Genomic DNA, 19861 nt, shown 5'->3' with positions numbered 1-19861 from the left:
TTCCCAGAGAGTGTGGAAGGAAGGGGGGGGGGCGGGGGGAAGAGAGAAACATGGTTGCCTCCTGCACATGCCTCAACCAGGGCCGGGGATCCAACCTGCAACCCAGGTACATGCCCTTGACTGGGAAGCAAACCCGAGACTCTTTGGTGCTCTAACCACTGGCTACCAGCCAGGGCAGAGGTTCCCTTTTTACTCTTGAAGTTGAGGCCTGGTGCCCCAAGGGGCTTGATGACAGTGTCCAGATGAGGTGGCCTGTGCCCCAGCACTGGACTGCTGGGCGTGCATTGGGCCTGAGGACTCGCTGCCTTCCAGGGTCCCAGGCACACGCTCTGCCAGTACCTGCCTCTCAAAGGCTTCCCCAGCTCTCTCACCTCCACACTCAGCAGAGAAGATCCTCAGGCCTTCTTTGGGGCCCCCCACATCCCCAGGGAGAGCCCAGCTTCTGCTCCAGAGACTGTGGTGGCTGCACCTGGGGTCCGGCCTGCAGCCCACCTGGCTGCACTCCTAGAGCTCCTTCTCGCAGCAGGAGTGGGGCAAGGAGAGGACAGAGGCGGAAAGCCGCGGGAGGGGCCGGAGGGGGAGGCTCCCGCGGGAGCACCATGACCTCCCCAGCCTGCCCGCCCTCCGTGTGTGCTGCGGGCAGGATGGCAGGAGATGGCTTCCTCGGAGGGGGCCACTCTCAGACATGACAAGGAGGCACATTCAGACTGCAGCGTGGCCTTCCAGCTCCCCCGTGGGCTGCAGTGGTCCCAGCGAGGCCCAGCTCTGCCTAACAGGCTGTGAGGGCTCATGGAGACATTGTAGTCCCAGACACCCCAGATGGGTGGCCCTGTGTGGGTGCTGCTCTCCCAGGGGCTGCCCTGACCACCCCCCACAAGAAGGTACGAACATGAGTCGCCATCCATAGGCAGAAGCCGACTCTACTGGATCCACCTTCTCAGTTGTTTGGTGGTACTAGGACCCGATAGGGCCAGAGGGCAGGACCCTCAGGGCTCACTTGCGTGCCCAACTGGGGTAGGCGTGGCAGGTCTCTAGCATCAGTGGGCCCCTGGCAGGTGCCCCCTGTGCACACACCAACCATGACTGTGTTTGTCCCTGTTGGGTGGGCACAGCCTGAGCAAACTCCTGCCCTGTCACCCCTTCCTGGGCCTTCGCCCTATTTCACAGAAATGTTAAAAGAGCAAATTATGCCAGGAAACTTTTAGGGGCACCTGCCTTTTAGAAGGGGGGGAAGGAAGTCACGTTTGGATATTTATGATACCGTGTCCTGCCTGGTCTGCAGGCAGGTGGCCTGGGTTCCCAGGTCATGGTGCCGTGGCTTCTGTACAGATGTGTGCGTGTCTGTCAATGAGCCCGGGAGCCCTATGGCTTTGCACACTGGCCTGTGGGGACCCTGGGCTGAGGCCAGGCTCATGGTCTGTGTGGCCTTGTACAAGGTACTTAGCCTCTCTCTGCTCTGATTTCCCTCTAGAAGACAAGGATCCCGTGGTCCCTCCCTCTGGCAGCTGTGTTGGTTAAGTGGACAGTGCATGTGAGGCACTTTGAATGGGCGCTCTCAGGAGGAATGCTCCTATAGACGTCTCGCTGGTTCATATTGAATACTGGTGAGAAGGGTGCGGGCACAGGGGGCAAAAATGGGCAGGCCATGGCTGCTATGCCCAGTCTGCTGGGGCTGCAGGGCACTGGCGCCCTGGAGCCGATGGGGCCTGGTGACCGCACACGGTCATCAGCAGGCCACTGGAGTGGCCAGTCTTTTCCCGGGCCGGCCTTGCCCTGAGTAAGAGATTAATTGTAGCCTAATTGTTAGTTTCCTTTGCACAGAAGCCGGAAGGAACTGCGGTGGGGAATGGTGATTACCCGGCAGCTGGGAAATGGCATTTGGGCAGCAGCGTCCGTCCGTCATCTCAGGGAGGGCACTGCAGCTGGTCTGGGCGGGGGTGGAGGTGGAGGTGGCAGCTGCAGGTGCATGCGGGATGCAGCTGGGTCCCAGTCCCTGGAAGGGGAAGGCCAGGGCCTGTGGGCAGAGGATGAGTCTGGGTAATTGGCTCCCGTGCTGCTGGCCCGCAGGTCTCCATCGCCAAACCTTAGCCAAGCCCGGCACCCCCCCACCTTGGGCGGAGGGCTGCATGGATGACATGGGGGTTCCAGGAAAGTCAGCTCTGTTTGCAGTTCTGCCATGAGTGTGAGAGGTGAATGCCGGGCGTGTTGCCCGGTGTTGAATGGGGACAGTGAAGTCCCTGGCCTGCGTGGAAAGCTCCGGCAAGGTGTGCAAGGAAGAGCTCCGCACAAGTATGGAAGGGCCCCTGTGCACGCAGGGACCGCAGGGCCTTGAGGCAAGGGCTGGCCTCAGGCCTCTCCTCTGCCAGCTGCTCCTCCAGATTGCCAGCCACCCTGCCCAGCCAGGGCCCAGGAGGACAGGTGTCTGGGAAGCCACTGCACCCCACACTGGGCCCCCTGTCCTCCCCCACCATGGACCACACCATGGGGGTTCGGGCTAGAGGGATGACGGTGGGAAGGGCCTTGAGCGCTGTGCCGTGAAGCCCCCCAACCAGGCAGGTGGCAGGAGCCCCGGACTCTGTGCTGGTCGTGGGGCAGGGAGAGCCCAGCACCTGTGTGTGCCCGGATGGTGTTTGCTCCCTCCCATGTGCTGGGCCCATCAGGCTTGCCTTTGCTGTGTGCCCAGCCCAGCCCAGGAAGGCCACTCAGCCTTGTGGCCACGGTGGCACAGGCTGCCCACCGAAGGCTGTTGGCAGCATTTGGGGAAGGAGGAATGTCAGACGGACTGAGACTGCATCCGTGGTGACTAGTGTGGCGGATGGGCACCAGGGAAGGAGCTGTTCCAGGAGCAGTTATTTAGTGCCCAGAGTATGCACTCAGCTCTGTGGGGCATATTCCTACAGAGGCCAGAGGTGTGTTGTTTTTTTCTCAATGGTTTTTGCAGAGGCTTAAACTCAGAGCAGCAGGATTGGGACAAGCTATCAGATTCCCTCAGGGAGGCACTGGCTGGTGGGTGAGCACCCTGAGCTAAGCCAGGGAACCATGAGCAGAGGCCGCTGGCTCTCAGAGTGAGTGGCTGGGCCATGAAGTCACTAGAGCCAGCCCAAGCCTTCCCTTCACACCTGCTCTGTGCCAGGCATCAGGCACGGCTCTGGGTCGACAACAGTGAGCCAGACAGGCATGGTGCTGACCCTGTAGGTCGTTACAGCCCAGCTTTTCTCCCACAACTTCTTTGGGCCAAACCTGGAAACGCTGCTTACATTTGGAAGCCTCAGATGGCTGGCAAAGTGATAGTGGTGGTGAGAAGTAGTCATGGGGAGGGTTGAAGGTGGTGGTGGGGGTGGTGGTGATGAAGTAAGTAGTCATGGGGAGGGTTGAAGGTGGTGGTGGTGAGAAGTAGTCATGGGGAGGGTTGAAGGTGGTGGTGGTGCTGGTGGTGATGAAGTAGTCATGGGGAGGGTTGAAGGTGGTGGTGGTGGTGGTGGTGGTGAGAAGTAGTCATGGGGAGGGTTGAAGGTGGTGGTGGTGGTGGTGGTGAAGTGGTGATGGGGTGTAAGTGATGATGGGTGTGAAGTGAAGGTGATGATGACTGTTATGGTGAGGGGGGTTATGGTAGTGGTGATAGTGTGGGTGGTGGTGATGGGAGTTGGGGAATGGGGGTGATGATGGTGGAGACGGTGTGGCCGCACATGGGGAGGCCTGAACGAGACATCAGCACTCCTAGTCAGTGCCACAGCGAGCTGGCCTGCGGGGCCTTGCTGCTCCCACCCCCCATGGGGTCTGGCCATGTCCAGGAGCTCTCTGATCTCAGCTTTCTCACCCGAAATTGGGCTGATGAGAGCAGCCCCTGGGGGTGGTGATGGTGCCGTGAAGTGGAGCAGGCACTGCACTAGGAGTGGGGGCTGGTATGGGGGAGCGGCGGCCTCTGCTCCCGTTCGATGGGGGAATTGCTCTGAGAGTTGAGGGAGCAAAGGCCAGCATGGTCAGGAGAAAGGGGGAAAGGGCTGAGCTGGACACGGGCTCATCCAGGAGAGAGGATGGGGAGGACCAGGAACCCAGGAGCTGTGAGGAGGGCTGGACAGACCTAGCTCAAGGCCCAGAGCCCGGGCCTAACTGCGGGAGCGGCAGGCCGTGGCTGCAGGCATTGGGCCGGCACGGGAGGCCCAGCGACGGGGTCAGAAAGACACCTGGGAGAGGTGTGTGTGGTGGCTGCGAGGGCAGGTGGGAGGCCGGGAGGCCACTGAACCCCTGGGGACAGGGAGGCCGGTGGGAGGCTGGAGCGTTAAATGGGAAGCCTGGCAGGGTGCAATGAGTGGTTACCCAAGACTCCTGGGGCTGGCACCTTGGTGCACATGGGAGGAGGCCTGGCCACGCAGGCAGAGGGGAGTAGGCTGCATCAGCCTGGGCTGGCCTGGGTCTGTGCTCGGCCTTCTCTGTGGGGATCAGGCGACTTTGGAACCACGGCCACATCAGGACCACTATGGCGTCAGGCCCTGTGAGCTCCAAGTGCCCGTTTGCCCATAAGAAAGGAAAGTTATGGTTTATGACTGTGTTGGTTTAAAGACAAATAGAATCCATGCCACTTTCTTATCATATCTTCTTATTATATCTCTTTCTTCTGATCTTAAAGTAAATGGAACCTAAAATATTTGTGGGCCCCAGGCACTGTGCCCATGGGCGGCAGCAGGTGCAGAGTCCTGCCTGTCTGGAATGGAGGACCCCTGGCACGCTGGCACCGAGGGTTGGTGCACGTGGCCAGGCCGGTGTGTGTCCTCACCCTGGGATGGTGAGCTGCTCCTGCACTGGGCGCTGTGTTCCTGTGTGTGACCGGCAGCGAGGCAGGGACCTCAGCAGAAAGCAGAAGTGCCAGGTACTTACCTGGGCTGTGGCAGGAGCCAGGCAGCACTCGGGGGGATGCCAGATGGGGCCAGAAACTTGCTGGCTCTGATTGGCCCTGGTTCTGGCTACAGATAGCCCTGTGGGCACACTTTAAAACTGAGATGCCCGTATCTGCCAACTAAAGCACAGGCAACAAAAGTAGATAAATTGTACTACATCCACAATAGAATATTATTCAACCTTAAAAAGGAAGAAAATTACGATACATGCTACCACATGGGTGAAGCTTGAGGAGGTTGTGGTAAGTGAATTTAAGCCAGTGACATAAAGGCAAATACTATATGATTCCATTCATCTGAGGCACCTAGAGTCATCAGATTCAGAGACAGAAAATCAAATGGTGGTTACCAGGGAGAGAATGGGGAGTGTGGAGTTACTGTTTAGTGGGCACAGAGTTTCCGTTGTACAAGATGAAAAGAGTTCTGGAGATGAATGGTGGTGATGGTTGCAGAGCATGTGTGCTCACACGTGTACACACATGTTCGTGCACAGGCACGAACTCTGCACTTAATGCAACTGAACTGTGCACTTAATTATTAAGATGATAAATTTGTCCTGGGTGGGTTTCTCAGTGGTTAGAACGTTGGCCCTGCAGACCACAGGGTCTCAGGTTCGATTCCTGGCCAAGGGCATGTACCTTGATTGCAGGTTCAGTCACCAGCCCAGGTCGGGGTGCAAGCTGTAGGCAACCAATTGATGTGTCTCTAACACATCGATATTTCTTTCTCTCTATTTGTCTGTCTCTCTCTTTATCTCCCTCTCCCTCTCCCTCTCCCTCTCCCCGCACCCCTGTCCCTTCTACTCTCTCTAAAAATCAGTGGGGGGAAATGATTAAAAAAAGAAGAAGAAGAAAGATGGTAAATTTGGTGTTATATATATTTTACCATGATTAATTTTATTTTATTTTTTTAATTAATCCCCTCCAGCCCACCGCCCCAGGCCCTCACCACCGCACTTTCTGCTCCAGGTGTTAGGCATTTATGCATACAAGACCTTTGGTTGATTACCTCCCACCCTCCCCCACCTTCCCTCTGAGATTCCTCATCTGTTCCATGCTTCCATGTCTTTGAATCCACTCCATTCATCAGGTTATTTTGTTACTTAGATTCCACATATGAGTGCGATCATGTGATACTTGTCTTTCTCTGACTGACTTATTTCACTTAGCATGATACTCTCCGGATCCCTCTATGCTATCTCAAAGGGTAAGAGACCCTTCTTTTTTACTGCTGCCTAGTATTCCATGGTATAAATGTACCACAGCTTTTTATCCACTCACCTACTGATGGGCACATGGACTGTTTCCAGATCTTAGCTATTGTAAATTGTGCTGCTATGAACATAGGGGTGCATACATTTTTTCTGATTGGTGTTTTGGGTTTCTTAGGGTACCCCGATTAATTTTTAAAACGAGATTCCTTTTAAGTACCCCCCCAAATTTGTTATTTGCCACAGAGCCTCCCCTTTTTTCCTAAAAGCAAAATACATTACAATCCCTTGTGAAAGCAGCCTCCAGCTGGGACAAAGCCCAGATTGTGGGGTGTGTGAACCTGCCTGTGCACGAACACATGTGTACATGTGTGCGCACACATGTTCTGGCTGACTGACACCTACCTGCTGGCAGGGTTCCTCCATCACCACTGAGGTGCTTCCTGAGCTGGGTCAGTGGTTTTGTCCTCAGCCTGACGGCTGTTGGCTTAGGGCCAGCTGCTGGCCTCCCCAGGGCCGCCAGTGCAGGAGAGGGCACTACGCCCATCTGAGTCTCATGAGCAGAAGGGCATCCATGCTCATGGCTCTGTGTCTCATCCTGCCACTGGCCGTCCACCCATCAGACCAAGCCAGGGCATCTTAGCTGCGTATGCTCTCCCTCACCTCCCTGGTGCCGCCCTCTTCCACCCCAAATTCTGACCATTTCTCAAAAGTGTGCAGCCACCTCCCACCCTGTTCAGGAAACCATTTATTTGTTAGTTTGTTCTTCATTGATTCATTCACTGGTTCATTCATCAGTGAGTTGGCCAATGTGGCTGGAAGGTGCGGGCACCTGGGAGAGAAGGGAGGGGTGAGTTGGGGTGGGGCAGATGGACCCCCACCCCCGATGAGAAGCTGTGTCTTACTCTGCAACAGTGGACAGTTCATGCTGCGCTGCAGACGGGGCAGCATGATTCAGCTGAGCCTGGCTGCTCGGTGGCAAGTGGCCTGTGGGGTCAGGAGTGGCTGACGGAGCCTGGGTGAGCCTTGTGGTGTCGTCCAGGTGAGGGGGCATGGCAGCTTGCCTGGGGTGTGGCAGAGGGCAATCTGGGCTGGTCTAAGGGGTGGAAGAGGAAAGGGCTCAGGGTGACTCTGAGTTGTTTGGCCTAAATGGGGCAGAAGGAGAGGGGCCCTGACTGGGGTGGGAAGAGTGGGAGGAGCAGGGGAGGGCATCCTCTAAGCCAGACTAGGCCATGGCAGTGGAACGGTTGATGCCGAGACGCCTCTGGCACTTGGGGTCGAGGAGTCCGGGCTGGTGAACTGGTAAGCACTGCAGTGTCTGCAATGGTAGCAGTTAGAACTGGGGACTGGCTGCCGTTGGCTACAGGAGAATTTGGAAAAAGAATAGGTGCTCCCGCCACCTAGAGGAGGAGACAAGCATGGGAGGTGAGCAAGCTGGTGGGAGGTGGGAGGTGGTCATGGTGAAACTGGAGAACTCCAGGCGCAGGTCCTGCAGCACCTGGAGCGGAGAGACACCAGGGAATGCCCATTAGGATGAGTGTGGAGTCCCAGCAGCAACAGAAGCAGAGAGACATTGGCTCTGCCTTTACAGGACCGACAGCTCTGCCCGGCTAAACTGCCTTCCAAGGAGGAGGTAAAAGTATTTTTAATTTTTTTTTAATTTTCCAAGTACAGTGGGCATACAATATTATCTGAGTTTCAGGTAGACACTCCCGACCCCATTCTCTAGTTCGCTTAGTGCAGACGCACTGAGCCCTGCCAGGCCGTGGTACGTTAGCGATCACCCTGTAAGTCTAGAGTCGGGAAAAGGCAAGAAAGAGGCAGGCAAGACCCAGGTTCGTGTTTGCTGTGAGTGGGATGGAGTGGATGGGAGGGTTGTGGGGGCAGCAGTTTATCTTAGTGTCCAGTAAGGCTGGCCATGGATGGGTTCATGGTGTTTGCTGTAGGGTCTACTTTCAGGGCAGATGTGATGCAAAATGTATTCCTTCTATGTCTCAAATATTCAACTAGAATAAAGAGAATAGTGAATGGGATATAGGAGAAGGGACCGTGGGTGGACAAGCCAAATGCTGAGAGGCTGGTGGTGCCGAGTACCTGTGCCTGGGTCCTGGCTGGAGGCTGGAGGGACCCCTCCACAGGGACAGCTGGCCGGCAGGGGGTGGGCCACCTGGGGAGGAGCCCATGATAGCTGCCTGCTTCCCAGTGAAGATGTTACCCAACAACCCACTTGGGAGGTTGACACCTGGTGGTGTTAGGGCGTTTTATTTACTTGCAGCAAGTAAAGGAGACAGGGAATTCACATCCTAGCTCTGTCTCCCTCAAGTGAGGCTTAGCCACTGCTTATAGATACCATTTGGTTAATTACATGTTAATTTCTTCTTTAAAATTGGCTACACTTACCTGATTGGGTTCCTGGCAAGCTCATCCTGTTTACAGCTGTGTCTGCAAAATACTGTGCTACATTGTAACATTTAGCAAGAAAAGAATTTACAAGAACTCCTGGACCTTGAGACCTTGAGACCTATCCAACACAGACGATAGTATTAGGAAATCGCCTCTTAAAGGGACTGCTGGGCCTGAATAAAACCGTTACCTGCACCTCCCAGTGCTCAGCCAGGGCAGGAGTGGGCTGCCTGGTGAAGGGGCCTGCGGGAAGGGCCTGCCCTGCACACAGGCAGGTGCTGCTGCTGACCACACGCTCTTCTTGGGCCACGCCGTTTCACAATTTCTTTTTCTTAAGGGCCTCAAATCTGGCTTTCATGTTGCCATTTTTAGTTGTCTGGGGCTCTATGGGTCTCGGTGGCAGGGAGACTCCTGCCTTTATCTCGACTCCTACCACCACCTCGTTAGCTGTTGTGCTGAACCCCAAGATGTAGAACCTCCAGCAGTTTGACTTTGGTGACACTCCTCCCCTCCCAGGACCAGTGCTCTTAACTGCGAAATGGGGTAGTAAAGGCACCTGCACACCGTGGTTTTGAATCTGAGGTGAGAGGTTTACACAGTGTGCACCTGTGCGGGGGGGAGGCCTGTCTGCACCCACACTGGCTGCTCCTCTCTCCAGCATGTCCTCCTCGGGTTCAGTTGGAGAAACTGAGGCTCAGAGGAGGCCAGCACTCTGCAGGCCATGGAAATGGACACCAGTGGCCCTTCCAGGCCCTCATCCACCCACCGAGACTGGGCGCATCCTTTGTGGGGCTCAGTATAGAATGGAGATGTGCACCCCTTGCGCACATCTTGTAAAGAAAACTCTTCTGGGAGTAGAATTTCAAGACGGTGACAACAGAGCATTCAACCAAGTGTGGGCCCTTTTGGTACTGCCCAGGCTACACCCCCTTGAGGCCGGCCCTGCACCCACATCCTCTCCCTCCCGCCCCTGGAGCAAATGTTTTTCCATCTAGAAGTGTTTGTGACAAGGAGGAGCATTAAGGCAGCATGCCCCGCTCCAGGCGCCACCTGGAAGGCATTTTAAGTGCATTTAGGTCTGTTTCTGCTCACAGTCATTGCCTGGCCCACAAACGCCTTTTGGCAGCAACAGCCTGGGCCCCACACGGATCCTGCAGGGCTGGGCTCCATGAGCCGGGAGCAGACAGGGCCCATTCCCTGCAGATGTGGTCTGTGTTGGGGGCTGGATCAGCTTGGGGGTAGGGGCTCCCAGGAGCTCGGCTCATCCCACCCCCAGCCCCGGAACCACTGGAGGTGTGGGCTTGAGGGCCGCCCTCCCCAAAGGAGGAGCCCCACACTGGATCTACTCCTATCTGCCTGGCAGGTGGCCCTCTGGGCAGAGCATTTGCCCCCCGCCCCCCACTGACCCGTCCTCAAGGCCCTCCTCATGGGCTGGCGCCAAAGGCAGCAGGCTCTCAGCCAGTGACCAGGGCCAGGGTGTGTGTCCCAGCAGAGCAAGCTGGCAGCAGCTCTGTTGCCTCTCATCATGTACGCCTGGTCCCAGCCACCGCAGTGCTCCCAAGGACCCCACCTCGGTGGGGGTGTCGGGCCTCTGGGGGCCCAGGCTGCCCAGGTCTGTGTGCTGTCTTGTGGACCCGCACCTGCCCTCCCCCGACCCGAGCCGGGTTCCCTGTAGCCCTGGGAGCTGGGATCTCAGGAGCACGCCCCTCCACCGGCCGGGGTCAGCCTCTCCCTTCCCCATGGCATTCCCAGCTCTACGCCCAGCCCCTCAGTGAGCAGGGTTTCAGGCAGCGTTCACATAGGTGGAAATGCACACACCTTGGCTGTACATTGTTGACGAGTGGATGTGCCTACGTGACCCCCACCCCATCAGGATGTGGAAACCTCTCTGTTCCCCAGAACGTTCTCTCCTGTCCTTCCCCGTCTGCTGCCCCCGTCCCCTGCCGCCCCAACAGGTAGCCAGTCAGATTTCTGTCACCTAAAAGCGGTGTAGGATTGTGCCTGACTCTCCCGCGTGGCCTGATGTCTGAGACCGCCCCAAGTCATCGTGTGTGTCGCTAGCCCGCCCCTTCGTATTGCTGCCTGGGATGCCGCGCTCTGGTAAACACCCTTGAAGGGCGTCGGGCTGCTTCTGGCTCAGGGCTGTGAATAACCCTGCCATTTGTGAGTACGTCATCTGATGGACGTGTGTTTTCATTCCTCTTGAACCAATGGAGTGGAATTTCTGGGTCATATGGTAGGAGTGTGTTTAACTTTAGATAAAAATGTGTTTCTTTCGGACAAAGTACTTTATTCATTTCTGGCGACTCATTCATTGTTGCCTGCCCAGCCCGGGTGGCGGCGTCTTCTACACGGGAAACTCCAGCTCCAGGTGACCTGCTCAGAAGCCTGCGGGAAGCCCCGTCCACGTGGGTCACGTGCTTATGGAGCGCGGGTGATGGAGGATGGCTTTGCAGCTGCTGTTGGTAGACTGCCTTTTCCTCCTCCTTCTATTTGAAAGCAGGACATTTTCAGCTAGTGTTTAACTATACACATAATTGTGTGTCGATGTTCTTGGAACTGCAGATGAAAAGTCCTACTCAGTTCAGAGTTTTAAGTGAGTGAGTTTCTTTTGCCCATGAGAATCTTTTATCCAAGTGTGAAATGAAGCCGCTGGGATTGCCACTGTGCCTCGGAGGCCTGCCCCTGGCTCCATCACCGCCTCTCCCCCTCCCTCACGCGATTCCCTGCTCCCCGCAGCCCCGCTGGGACTCTACTTCTCCAGGGACGCTTACTGGGAGAAGCTGTACGTGGACCAACCGGCCGGGACGCCCCTGCTCTACGTGCACGCCCTGCGCGACGCCCCCGATGAGGTGCCCAGCTTCCGCCTCGGCCAGCACCTCTACGGCGCCTACCGCAAGCGGCTGCACGAGAATGACTGGATTCGCATCCAGGAGGACACGGGCCTTCTCTACCTGAACTGGAGCCTGAACCACAGCTCCTGGGAGAAGCTCAACATACGCAGTAAGGCTGCCCCCCCCCGCCTCCTCCCCCTACGCCCACGGCACACCCATGCTGAGGCTCAGGGGGGACTCTGCTGTGTGAGAGTGAAGGAGACTGACCTGGGGAGGGAGCCAGGACAAGTTTTGGGGCAGCTGATGGCTCTGGGCCTTCTCCTGCTTCCAGGACTTGGAAGGACCTGAGTGAGGATGGGGTGCTCCCTCCACAATGGACCCAGATGCCTTTACCAGTTAACAAGGATTTGGGGCTATGAGAGAGGGTTACGAGGGGCTGGAAAACCCCAAGGTTTCCATTTAGCAAATGATCTGGCACTTGCCGGAGAAGCAGCACGTTTCTCAGAAAGCCTGTCTCACCATGAGCAGAAGCTGCTCTTGGCACCTGCTGGGGACTTGGCTCGGGTGCCAGGGAGGAGAGTGGAGCAGATGGAAGATCTGGCCAGGCCCTCAGAGCAGGGGTCAGAGCCCGGTGGAGGCCATGCGTGACCCTGGTGCAGGCAAGGGAAGGGGTGTGAAGCAAGCAGGGTTGTGCCTTGTGGCACTGAACGGTGATTGCACACCCGGTAGGTCCCCGCTGGAGCCTCACACCAGCCCTGAGCTGCCGTGCGCGGGTGAGAGGCAGGCAGCCTGTGAATACCCGTGGGTGTCACTGCCCAGCAGGGCAGAATGACTGCACCCATTTGCCAAGTGAAATCAGGGTCCCCAAGTAAAGAGGGCTGCCCAGACGGTTGCTGGAGGAGGTGGTATCTGAGACGGGTCTTGTTTATGCACACAGTTGCCATCATCTTCATCCCAAGGCCCCTGGGAGGACTTGAGGAGCAGGGCTTGGGGTGGAGGCCCGAGTGGAAGTTGCTATGGACGCTGTCTCATCGGCGGCCTCTTCAGGAGAGCAGCCCCGTGCACTGCTGGGGCCGGCAGGGGAGAACGCACACACTCATTTCAACAGGGAACATTTGTACAGAGAATTACTAACCATGACGGGGGACTGGCAAAAAGACACAGGCTAGTGAGAGGCAAAGAGAAGTCATGAGTATGGAGATGTGAGGGGCAGCCACTGCCCTCGGCTGAGAGAAGGGGTTCAGGAGGAGTCCCCCACCCAGCTGAGGTCCAGACCTCATTCAAAGGGGAGTCACTGTGGTGCCTCCATCATGGAATTCGCTGGAGATCCCACCTCTAGGTGCAAGGTACTCTGTCCACAGTATGTGTCTCTGCCGGGCTCCTTGATGAAGCTGCCGGGGAGGGTGTGGAGGCCCCGGGAAGCCCTCGCCTGGGGCTAGACCCAGCCAGGGCCCCCCTCTGAGGGCAATGTTTGAGCTGAGACCTGACTGACAGGAAGGGTTGGCCCGTGATGAATCTCTAGGCAGAGGAAGCAGACGGACCCCAGGTCCAGGCAGTGGGGGGCAGCAGGAGGTGACAGCCAGGTCAGAGCTCAGCAGGACCCAAGGACTGCAGTGGGGACTGGACTTTACACCCGCTGGAGCTCCCGCCCCTCCCTTTCCTGCTCCACGCCACCTGGAGGTGTGACTGACACCCCTGGGCCTGACCGCTCTCTCTGCAGATGGCGGCTTCCCCCAGCTCACCGTCTACCTCCAGGTCTTCCTGTATCCCACACCCCTGCGTGAGGGCGAATGCCAGTGGCCAGGCTGTGCCCGCATCTACTTTTCCTTCATCAACGCCTCCTTCCCGGCGTGTGGCTCCCTCAAACCCCGGGAGCTCTGCTTCCCCGACAAGGAGCCCTCCTTTCGAATTTGGGAGAACCGGCCTCCGGGCACCTTCCACCAGTTTCGCCAGCTGGCAGTGCAGTTCCTCTGCCCCAACATCAGCATGGCCTACAGGCTCCTGGGAGGTGAGTGCGCGCCTCGCGGCCGTCCCCGTTGCCTGCTGGGTGCCAGGCACAGGGACGTGAGCCACCACCCCGTCCATTCCTCTCATAGTCCAGAAGGTCTGCTGTGCGCCTGCAGTGGGCCAGGCACCGTGCGAAGGGCTAAGGAGGTGACAAACCTGCAGAAGCCCAGCCCGGGGCTTCCGTTCCTGTGGAGGATGGAGAGCACCCGTGTACTGAGGCATCAGGCAGCCTCTGAACGGGGAGGCGGGAGCGAGGCCAGGAGGATGGAGCGGTGCAGCTGCTGTCTGCAGCCGGGTGGCCAGGGACAGAGGCACTGGAGCCGTGGCGGGAGTGCCACGGGCGGGGTGGGGGGGCGAGTTCCACGGAGGGGTGTGCTGTGCGTGACGGGAGGTCAAGATTGCACGAGGGCAGAGAAGTTTCTGGGGAGCGGCCTGGGCTGCCCACGGAGGGACTGGGGAGTCATGGAAGGCTTTCGAGGGGGCCATTGACAGGACCTAACTTACCTTTAAAGGCTTAGTCTGGCTGCTGTGTTAGGGATGATGGGGGTGGGGCGGTTTAGGAGGATGAGGACAGGAGGAGGGGTGTGAAGGAAGGTCCGCAGGACTTCCCGATGAGCTGCCTGTGGGTGCTGAGGGGAAGAGGAGCCCACACAGGCTGCAGGATTCTGCCTGAGCAGCGGTGAGGGCGGGCGGGGGGAGAGGGGGGTGGCGGGGGTGTGATCCCCGTGCAGGTGAAGGAGGGTGGCTGAGTGGACACGTGAGAAACCATTTAAAGACAAGAAACAGGCACTGAAAAAGGACACGGAGGCTGGACTGCTCGTCTGCGGAACCTGGGTTCACACCAGGTGTATCACACTCTGCACTAACGTCAGAGGAATCTCGGTGAAATAAAAGCCGTCCCTCACACTGCCCGTCCTTGCATCTGTCCGGGGCAGGGATACAGATCTTTGCAAGACTGTCCCAAAGCACATGGTTTAGCGCGCTGCTCCTTCTGGCTGAGAATCACATAACTAAACTTTGTTGAGCATGTTTTTTGTAACCATAACAGTAGAGGGAAACAGTATATGATACGCATTCCCCACATGTGTCATCCACATGTTACTATGTGGCTCTGACGTGAGAGAATTGTGATTTCCCACCAAGTGGCGGTGACGTCACCCTCCGTGCTCACCCCCCGCCCTCAGCGTCCCCCGTCTCTGGGTTTTCCTGGAGGATGAAATCCCAGGACAGACTTGGGCTGGAAAGTGTGTTGTCATTACTGGCCCTCCCCTCGCTGGGTTTCGGGAGGATGCAGGAGTCACTAAATGCACAGCTGTGCTTGGCGAGAAGCAGGCGTGTTAGTCTTGTCCACTCGTCCTCTGGTGGGGAAACTGAGGCACCCAGCGACCAGCCTCGAGCCAGCCAGCCAGCCAGGGGCTGTAGAGCAGGATGCAAACCTGGCAGTGGAAATAGCGTGTGTTGACAGCAAATCCCTCACTAGTTGTCCCCTGTGTTGTTGTCTAGTGGTGGGATTCTGCCTTGACTTCTCACATTCTCTAAAATGAGCAAGTTCTACTTCCATAATTTTAAAAAAAAACTAACTTTTTTTTTGAAAAGCAGCAAATTCTGGCAGCTGGATCTCTGGGCCTGCAGCCTGGCTGAGCTGATGCCAGCCACAGCCCAGGCCAGGAGGGCAAAGGGGCGGTGATGAGGATGGGACCTGAGGCAGGCCTCCCGGTCCTCGTCCTCCATCAGCACCATTGACGGCTGCAGCCACAGGAAGCTCACGAGCACACAGTCCTGCAGACGGTGTCCTTGCTGAGCCACAGAGCCGCTCCCCTGCACCGCGCCTGCTGGGCCCTGGGAACGCAGCACAGCCTGTCCCCAGCCCGGGGTCACACTGGGGGTCCCTGGTCTGCTTTGCACAGGTGAGAACCTGCCCTTCCGCTGCGCCCCCGACAGCCTAGAGGTGAGCACACGGCGGGCCCTGGACCGCGAGCGCCAAGAGAAGTATGAGCTGGTGGCGGCCTGCACAGTGCGCATGGGCGCACGCAAGGAGGAGGAGGTGATGGTGCCCTTCCCCGTGACTGTGTACGACGAGGACGACTCGGCGCCCTCCTTTCTGGACGGTGTTGGCACCACCAGTGCCGTCGTGGAGTTCAAGCGGAAGAAGGTGTGTCCCCGTGTGCTTGCCCGTTGTCTGTCGGCCCATCTGTTGAGTGTTTCTCCATCTAGCCATCAGCCTGACCATCTCTCTAGTTTTTCGTGTCAGTTGTCAGGGCATTCTGCCTGCCTCCAGGGTAACCCGGCCAGCTCCCAGCTGGCCCCTGACTGGGGTGGCCAGGGCCCTGGGGACCCAGCCTGTGTCCCAGCAGGTGGATGAGGCTAAGGGCCTGCCTCTAGGGGCACACATGTGCTCCCAGGAGGGGGAGGACAGCAGCTAGCTGGAGGGAGCTCCCTTCCACCAGCACTCAGTCTGCACGGGGTGGGGTGGGAGGGCTTCCAGGCCCCTGGAAGGCAGGACTGGGGGCTCTAGGAGCTGCCCCACCCATCCTAGCCCCACCCCTCTCAGGTGCACAGGTGGAGCGTAACTGCCACCTGCTGGGCTTCAGGCTGTCCTGCAGCCACCCGGCTGGCAAATGCAGTGGGAGGGTGGGCAGGGGATGTGTAGTCTGCCTGCCTCTCTGGGCACCGCAGGACTGGGTTTGGTGAGGAAAGCACATCTGGTGAGGAAATGTCCCCTGACTCTGGCAGGGCTGCCTTGGGGTGACCGTAGGGAATTCCTTTAGCAAAGATGTCCTGTGACGTTGCTTGGAGCCGTCCTCACAGCCCTCTCCAGCCTGGTGTCCAGAGGCTTGGAGGGGAGCATTCTGGTATACACCTGGGCTTGGCTCCGGCTCTGCCATGTATCGCTGTGTGACACTGAGCTAACCCTCCTCCCTGTGGGGCTGGCTCGGGGGAGAGGAGTATTCGCCGTGCTCTGCAGGGACCTGGCTGGGGCGCGTCAGCAGAGCACCCAGGCATCTGCTCTCACCCATCTTTACAGGAAGTCTGTAGATTCCTACCATGCCTGTTGCACAGGTGAGGTGAAGCACAGTGGCCCAGGAAGGGTGACTGGGCCAGTTAGGCAAGTGGCCCTGGGGGGACTTGAACTCAGGTCAGTCTGTCCGAGAGCCAGCTCTGTGCATGCCTCGTCCACCTGCAGGGCACATGCCCTCCCTCCGCTCGGGTTGCAGGAGATCTGACTGGCATCTCCTGTTTCCTGCAGGGCACTGTGGTGGCCACCCTGCATGTCTTCGATCCGGATGTGGTGCCAGCATCCGGGGAGCTCCTGAGGCGGTACACAAGCACGCTGCTCCCCGGAGATGTCTGGGCCCTCCAGACCTTCCGTGTGGAGCACTCACCCAATGAGACCTTGGTCCAGGCCGACGGCGGCTTCATTCGGGCAACGGTGCATGACTACAGTAAGAGGCTGGGTGCGGACTGGAGGGCCCCAGGAAACCGGCAGCCCCTGTTCCTGGCCAGGGAAGCCCCCTGCACACACCGACACCGAGCCTGGCCCTCTGAGCGCCAGACAACCCTCCGCCCAGCCCCCGTCTCTGCTGGGCCACTGTGGTGGTTTTTACAAGCTGCCCTCTCTTCCTGAGTTGCCCCCTGGCTGCCCCTGTCAGGGCCCCATCACCTCTCCATGCTGACCTTGCCTGGGCTCACTGCCCACTACACGTCATTGCCTGAGTCCTTCCTCCGACCCTGGCACCTACTTTGCTGCCCTTCAGGTGGCCGTGTGCCCGGGGATGCTGCCCCCCTCCACACTCCTCGGCCAGCAGTTCTCTGCTGACATCAGTTGGTGCACAGCGGCAGCTCCACACCCTTGAGCGGGGAGACCCTGAGATGCTGTCCCGTCTGGCTCCTGGAAGGGACCTGCAGGGCTGGGCGCGGGTGCTGGCAGGGCCCACCTACACACAGGGCATTCTCATGAGCTGTCTGGCCTCCCCGCCACCTTCCCAGCCCTCCTGCCCGTTTCCTGGGATCACCCTCCAAACACCCCACTGTAGTTGGGTCCTTATTTGGGGATCTGCTTCTGGGGGAACTGGGGACACGCATCTTTACCCCTTTCTGCCTGGCCTATTCCTGTTTCTTTCACATCCTCCCCTCCCCTACCAAGCCCTTGAAGGCTCCCTGCCTTGTGCCGGGAGAACCTCACCCACTAGCTCTGGACTCTGTGTGCCAGAGCCACACATCCATCCTTCAGTCTCCATGAAGCTGACACCACAGCCTTGGCCATGGCAGGTGCACAGAGGTGGACGGGCTCCTAGGCCTGGGGGGTGTGGGAGTCCAGACCCACTGGAGGCTGCTGCTGTCCAGCGTTCTCGGCGGGGAGGGGACAGGAGGGCCAGCGCAGCCTGCCCAGGGCCTCAGTGGTGCCAGTCTTAACCTCTTGTGCGCCCACACATCACACACACAGTCCCAACACACACCACACACACACTCACATACACACCTCATGCACATACCTCATACATACACACCACACACATACACGCCACACACATACCCCACCCACATACTCCATACATACACTACATGCACCCACACACATGCACACGCATGCTCCATACACACACACTGCACACATACATATCCTCACACACATACATACTCCATACACACCCTGCACACAGACACACTCATATCCATACACATGTGCACACTCGCTCACACACACACACACACACACACACACACATTTCGTACATACAGTACTTTCCAGCTCAGTACAACAGCTAACATTTAAATAGGGGTTCTAACATATTGCCAGCCGCCAGGTCTGTTACCTGCCCACCGTGTGTGTGTGTGTGTGTGTGTGTGTGTGTGTGTGTGTGTGAAGGTACGTGTTTTCAACCGTGTGCGTGTATGGGCAATGTGTGCCCCTGGGAGGAGGCGTGCAGTGGCCTGGGCCGTCATCACCGTGCCCCCTCCCCGCAGGGCTGGTCCTCAACCGCAGCCTCCCCATCTCGGAGAGCCGCACCCTGCAGCTGGCTGTGCTGGTCAATGACTCCAGCTTCCAGGGCCCTGGGGAGGGCACCCTCCTCCTCCACTTCAACGTGTCGGTGCTGCCGGTCAGCCTGCGCCTGCCCAGTGCCTACTCCTTCACCGTGAGCAGGCGGGCCCACCTCTTTGCCCAGGTGAGCCTTCAGCCCACTGCCAGCCTGGCCGGGATGTGGAGGGGCGGGGAATCCCTCAGGGTGGGGCACTCCTGGGGTGGGCACTCTGTCTAGCAGATTGCAAGCCAGGCCGGTGTGGGTGACACCCCTCCCTGGGCTAATAAGTACACGGAGTGGCCCAGGAGGAGCCACGGGGGGGAGGGGAGGGGCACAGAGCCTCTCTCTTCTCCGTTATCTTTAAGTTTTGTCCTCTCCCCTGTTAGTATCTGTAAGACAGCTTTGTACGAGGGCAAGAGCAATGCCAAGCAGATGTGTGTATGCTGACTTGGAGAGACGTTCCTGGTGGTGGGTTAAGTGAAAAAGTGGTTTGCAGAAATGCTGGTCACACACTCCACATGTCCACAAGCCCGTCTTCATGGATGGGCTCTCTCGCCGGCCCTTCCACTGGGCCCGGGGTGGGGGGGCGGGGGGCCCCGCCACTTCCCTTCTGTGAGCACATTTGCACTTGCCACAGGCACAGAACGATTAGAAGTGGAAACAATTAGAGCCGGCAGTATTCCTAAAAGAAGACGAGTCACACAGTGCTTAGCATGTTGGTGCAGTTCTTTCTAGAATGTTTCGTGTGAGCACTTTTTATTTTATTTTTTATTACATTTTTATTGATTTCAGAGAGGAAGGAAGAGGGAGAGAGAAAAACATCAGTGATGAGAGAGAATCATTGATTGGCTGCCTCCTGCACACCCCCCACGGGGGATCGAGCCTGCAACCCTGGCATGTGCCCTTGACTGGAATCGAACCTGGGACCCTTCAGTCTACAGGCTGATGCTCTGTCCACCGATCCAAACCGGCCAGGGCCGTGTGAGCACTGTTTCAGTTAACTTGAAATTGCAGCAGGTGTATGCTTTCACATACTGCCTGGTGGTAGGGCTATCTATCACTGTCCTGGTGGTAGTTCCTGGGGTTGGCTCCCGGCCCCCTTCACTTCCAGCAGCCACCTGGGCCCCCGCACAGGAAGGAGAAGGCGCCCCCCCCCTTCGTCACGTCCAAGCTCCCTGACTTGCCACCACCCTGGGCCTTCCACAGAGGGGCGTCGAGGATGGTGGGAGGTGACAAGGCAGCCCCTCTTTCCCAGGGTCTCCGCCAAGCCCAGGAAGGCCCCTGGTCCTGTATGAGACCAGCAGCCACGCTGCATGAACGTGTGGCAGGGGGCAATGCTCTGACCAGGCGGGTGGGCCACCCTGGCCACATGCAGTGAGGACAGGAACGGGTGGTCCCCAGGGCAAAACGCCTGGCCGGAGCAGCGGGGGTGTGCATAGGAGGGAGCCGTCGGCCTTTGTGCCTGGATGGGGGCCGTGAGGAAAGAGCCAG

The 19861-nt window shown here is 58.1% G+C and overlaps 1 protein-coding gene across 12 annotated transcripts in view; it reads left to right on the top strand.

Annotated features, from left to right (window-relative positions):
* The window catches only part of RET (ret proto-oncogene), a gene marked incomplete at both ends in the record, with an annotated part of 47923 nt that overhangs the window by 8507 nt on the left and 19555 nt on the right, over window positions 1–19861 (top strand). For 5 of the 12 annotated variants that reach the window (XM_081105109.1, XM_081105107.1, XM_081105103.1 and 2 more), the window contains 5 exons: window positions 11248–11511; window positions 13063–13350; window positions 15257–15501; window positions 16597–16792; window positions 18315–18514. In XM_081105109.1, coding sequence (XP_080961235.1) covers window positions 11248–11511; window positions 13063–13350; window positions 15257–15501; window positions 16597–16792; window positions 18315–18514 — 1193 coding nt within the window. The remainder of the gene's footprint in view (window positions 1–11247; window positions 11512–13062; window positions 13351–15256; window positions 15502–16596; window positions 16793–18314; window positions 18515–19861) is intronic. The other 7 variants (XM_081105114.1, XM_081105105.1, XM_081105106.1 and 4 more) reach the window with 3 other exon arrangements.

The sequence above is a fragment of the Myotis nattereri genome, assembly GCF_964212035.1.
Source record: "Myotis nattereri genome assembly, chromosome: 13".
NCBI lineage: Eukaryota > Metazoa > Chordata > Mammalia > Chiroptera > Vespertilionidae > Myotis > Myotis nattereri.
The sequence above is the reverse complement of the archived record's forward strand: the minus strand, read 5'-3'. Positions and strand labels throughout refer to the sequence as shown.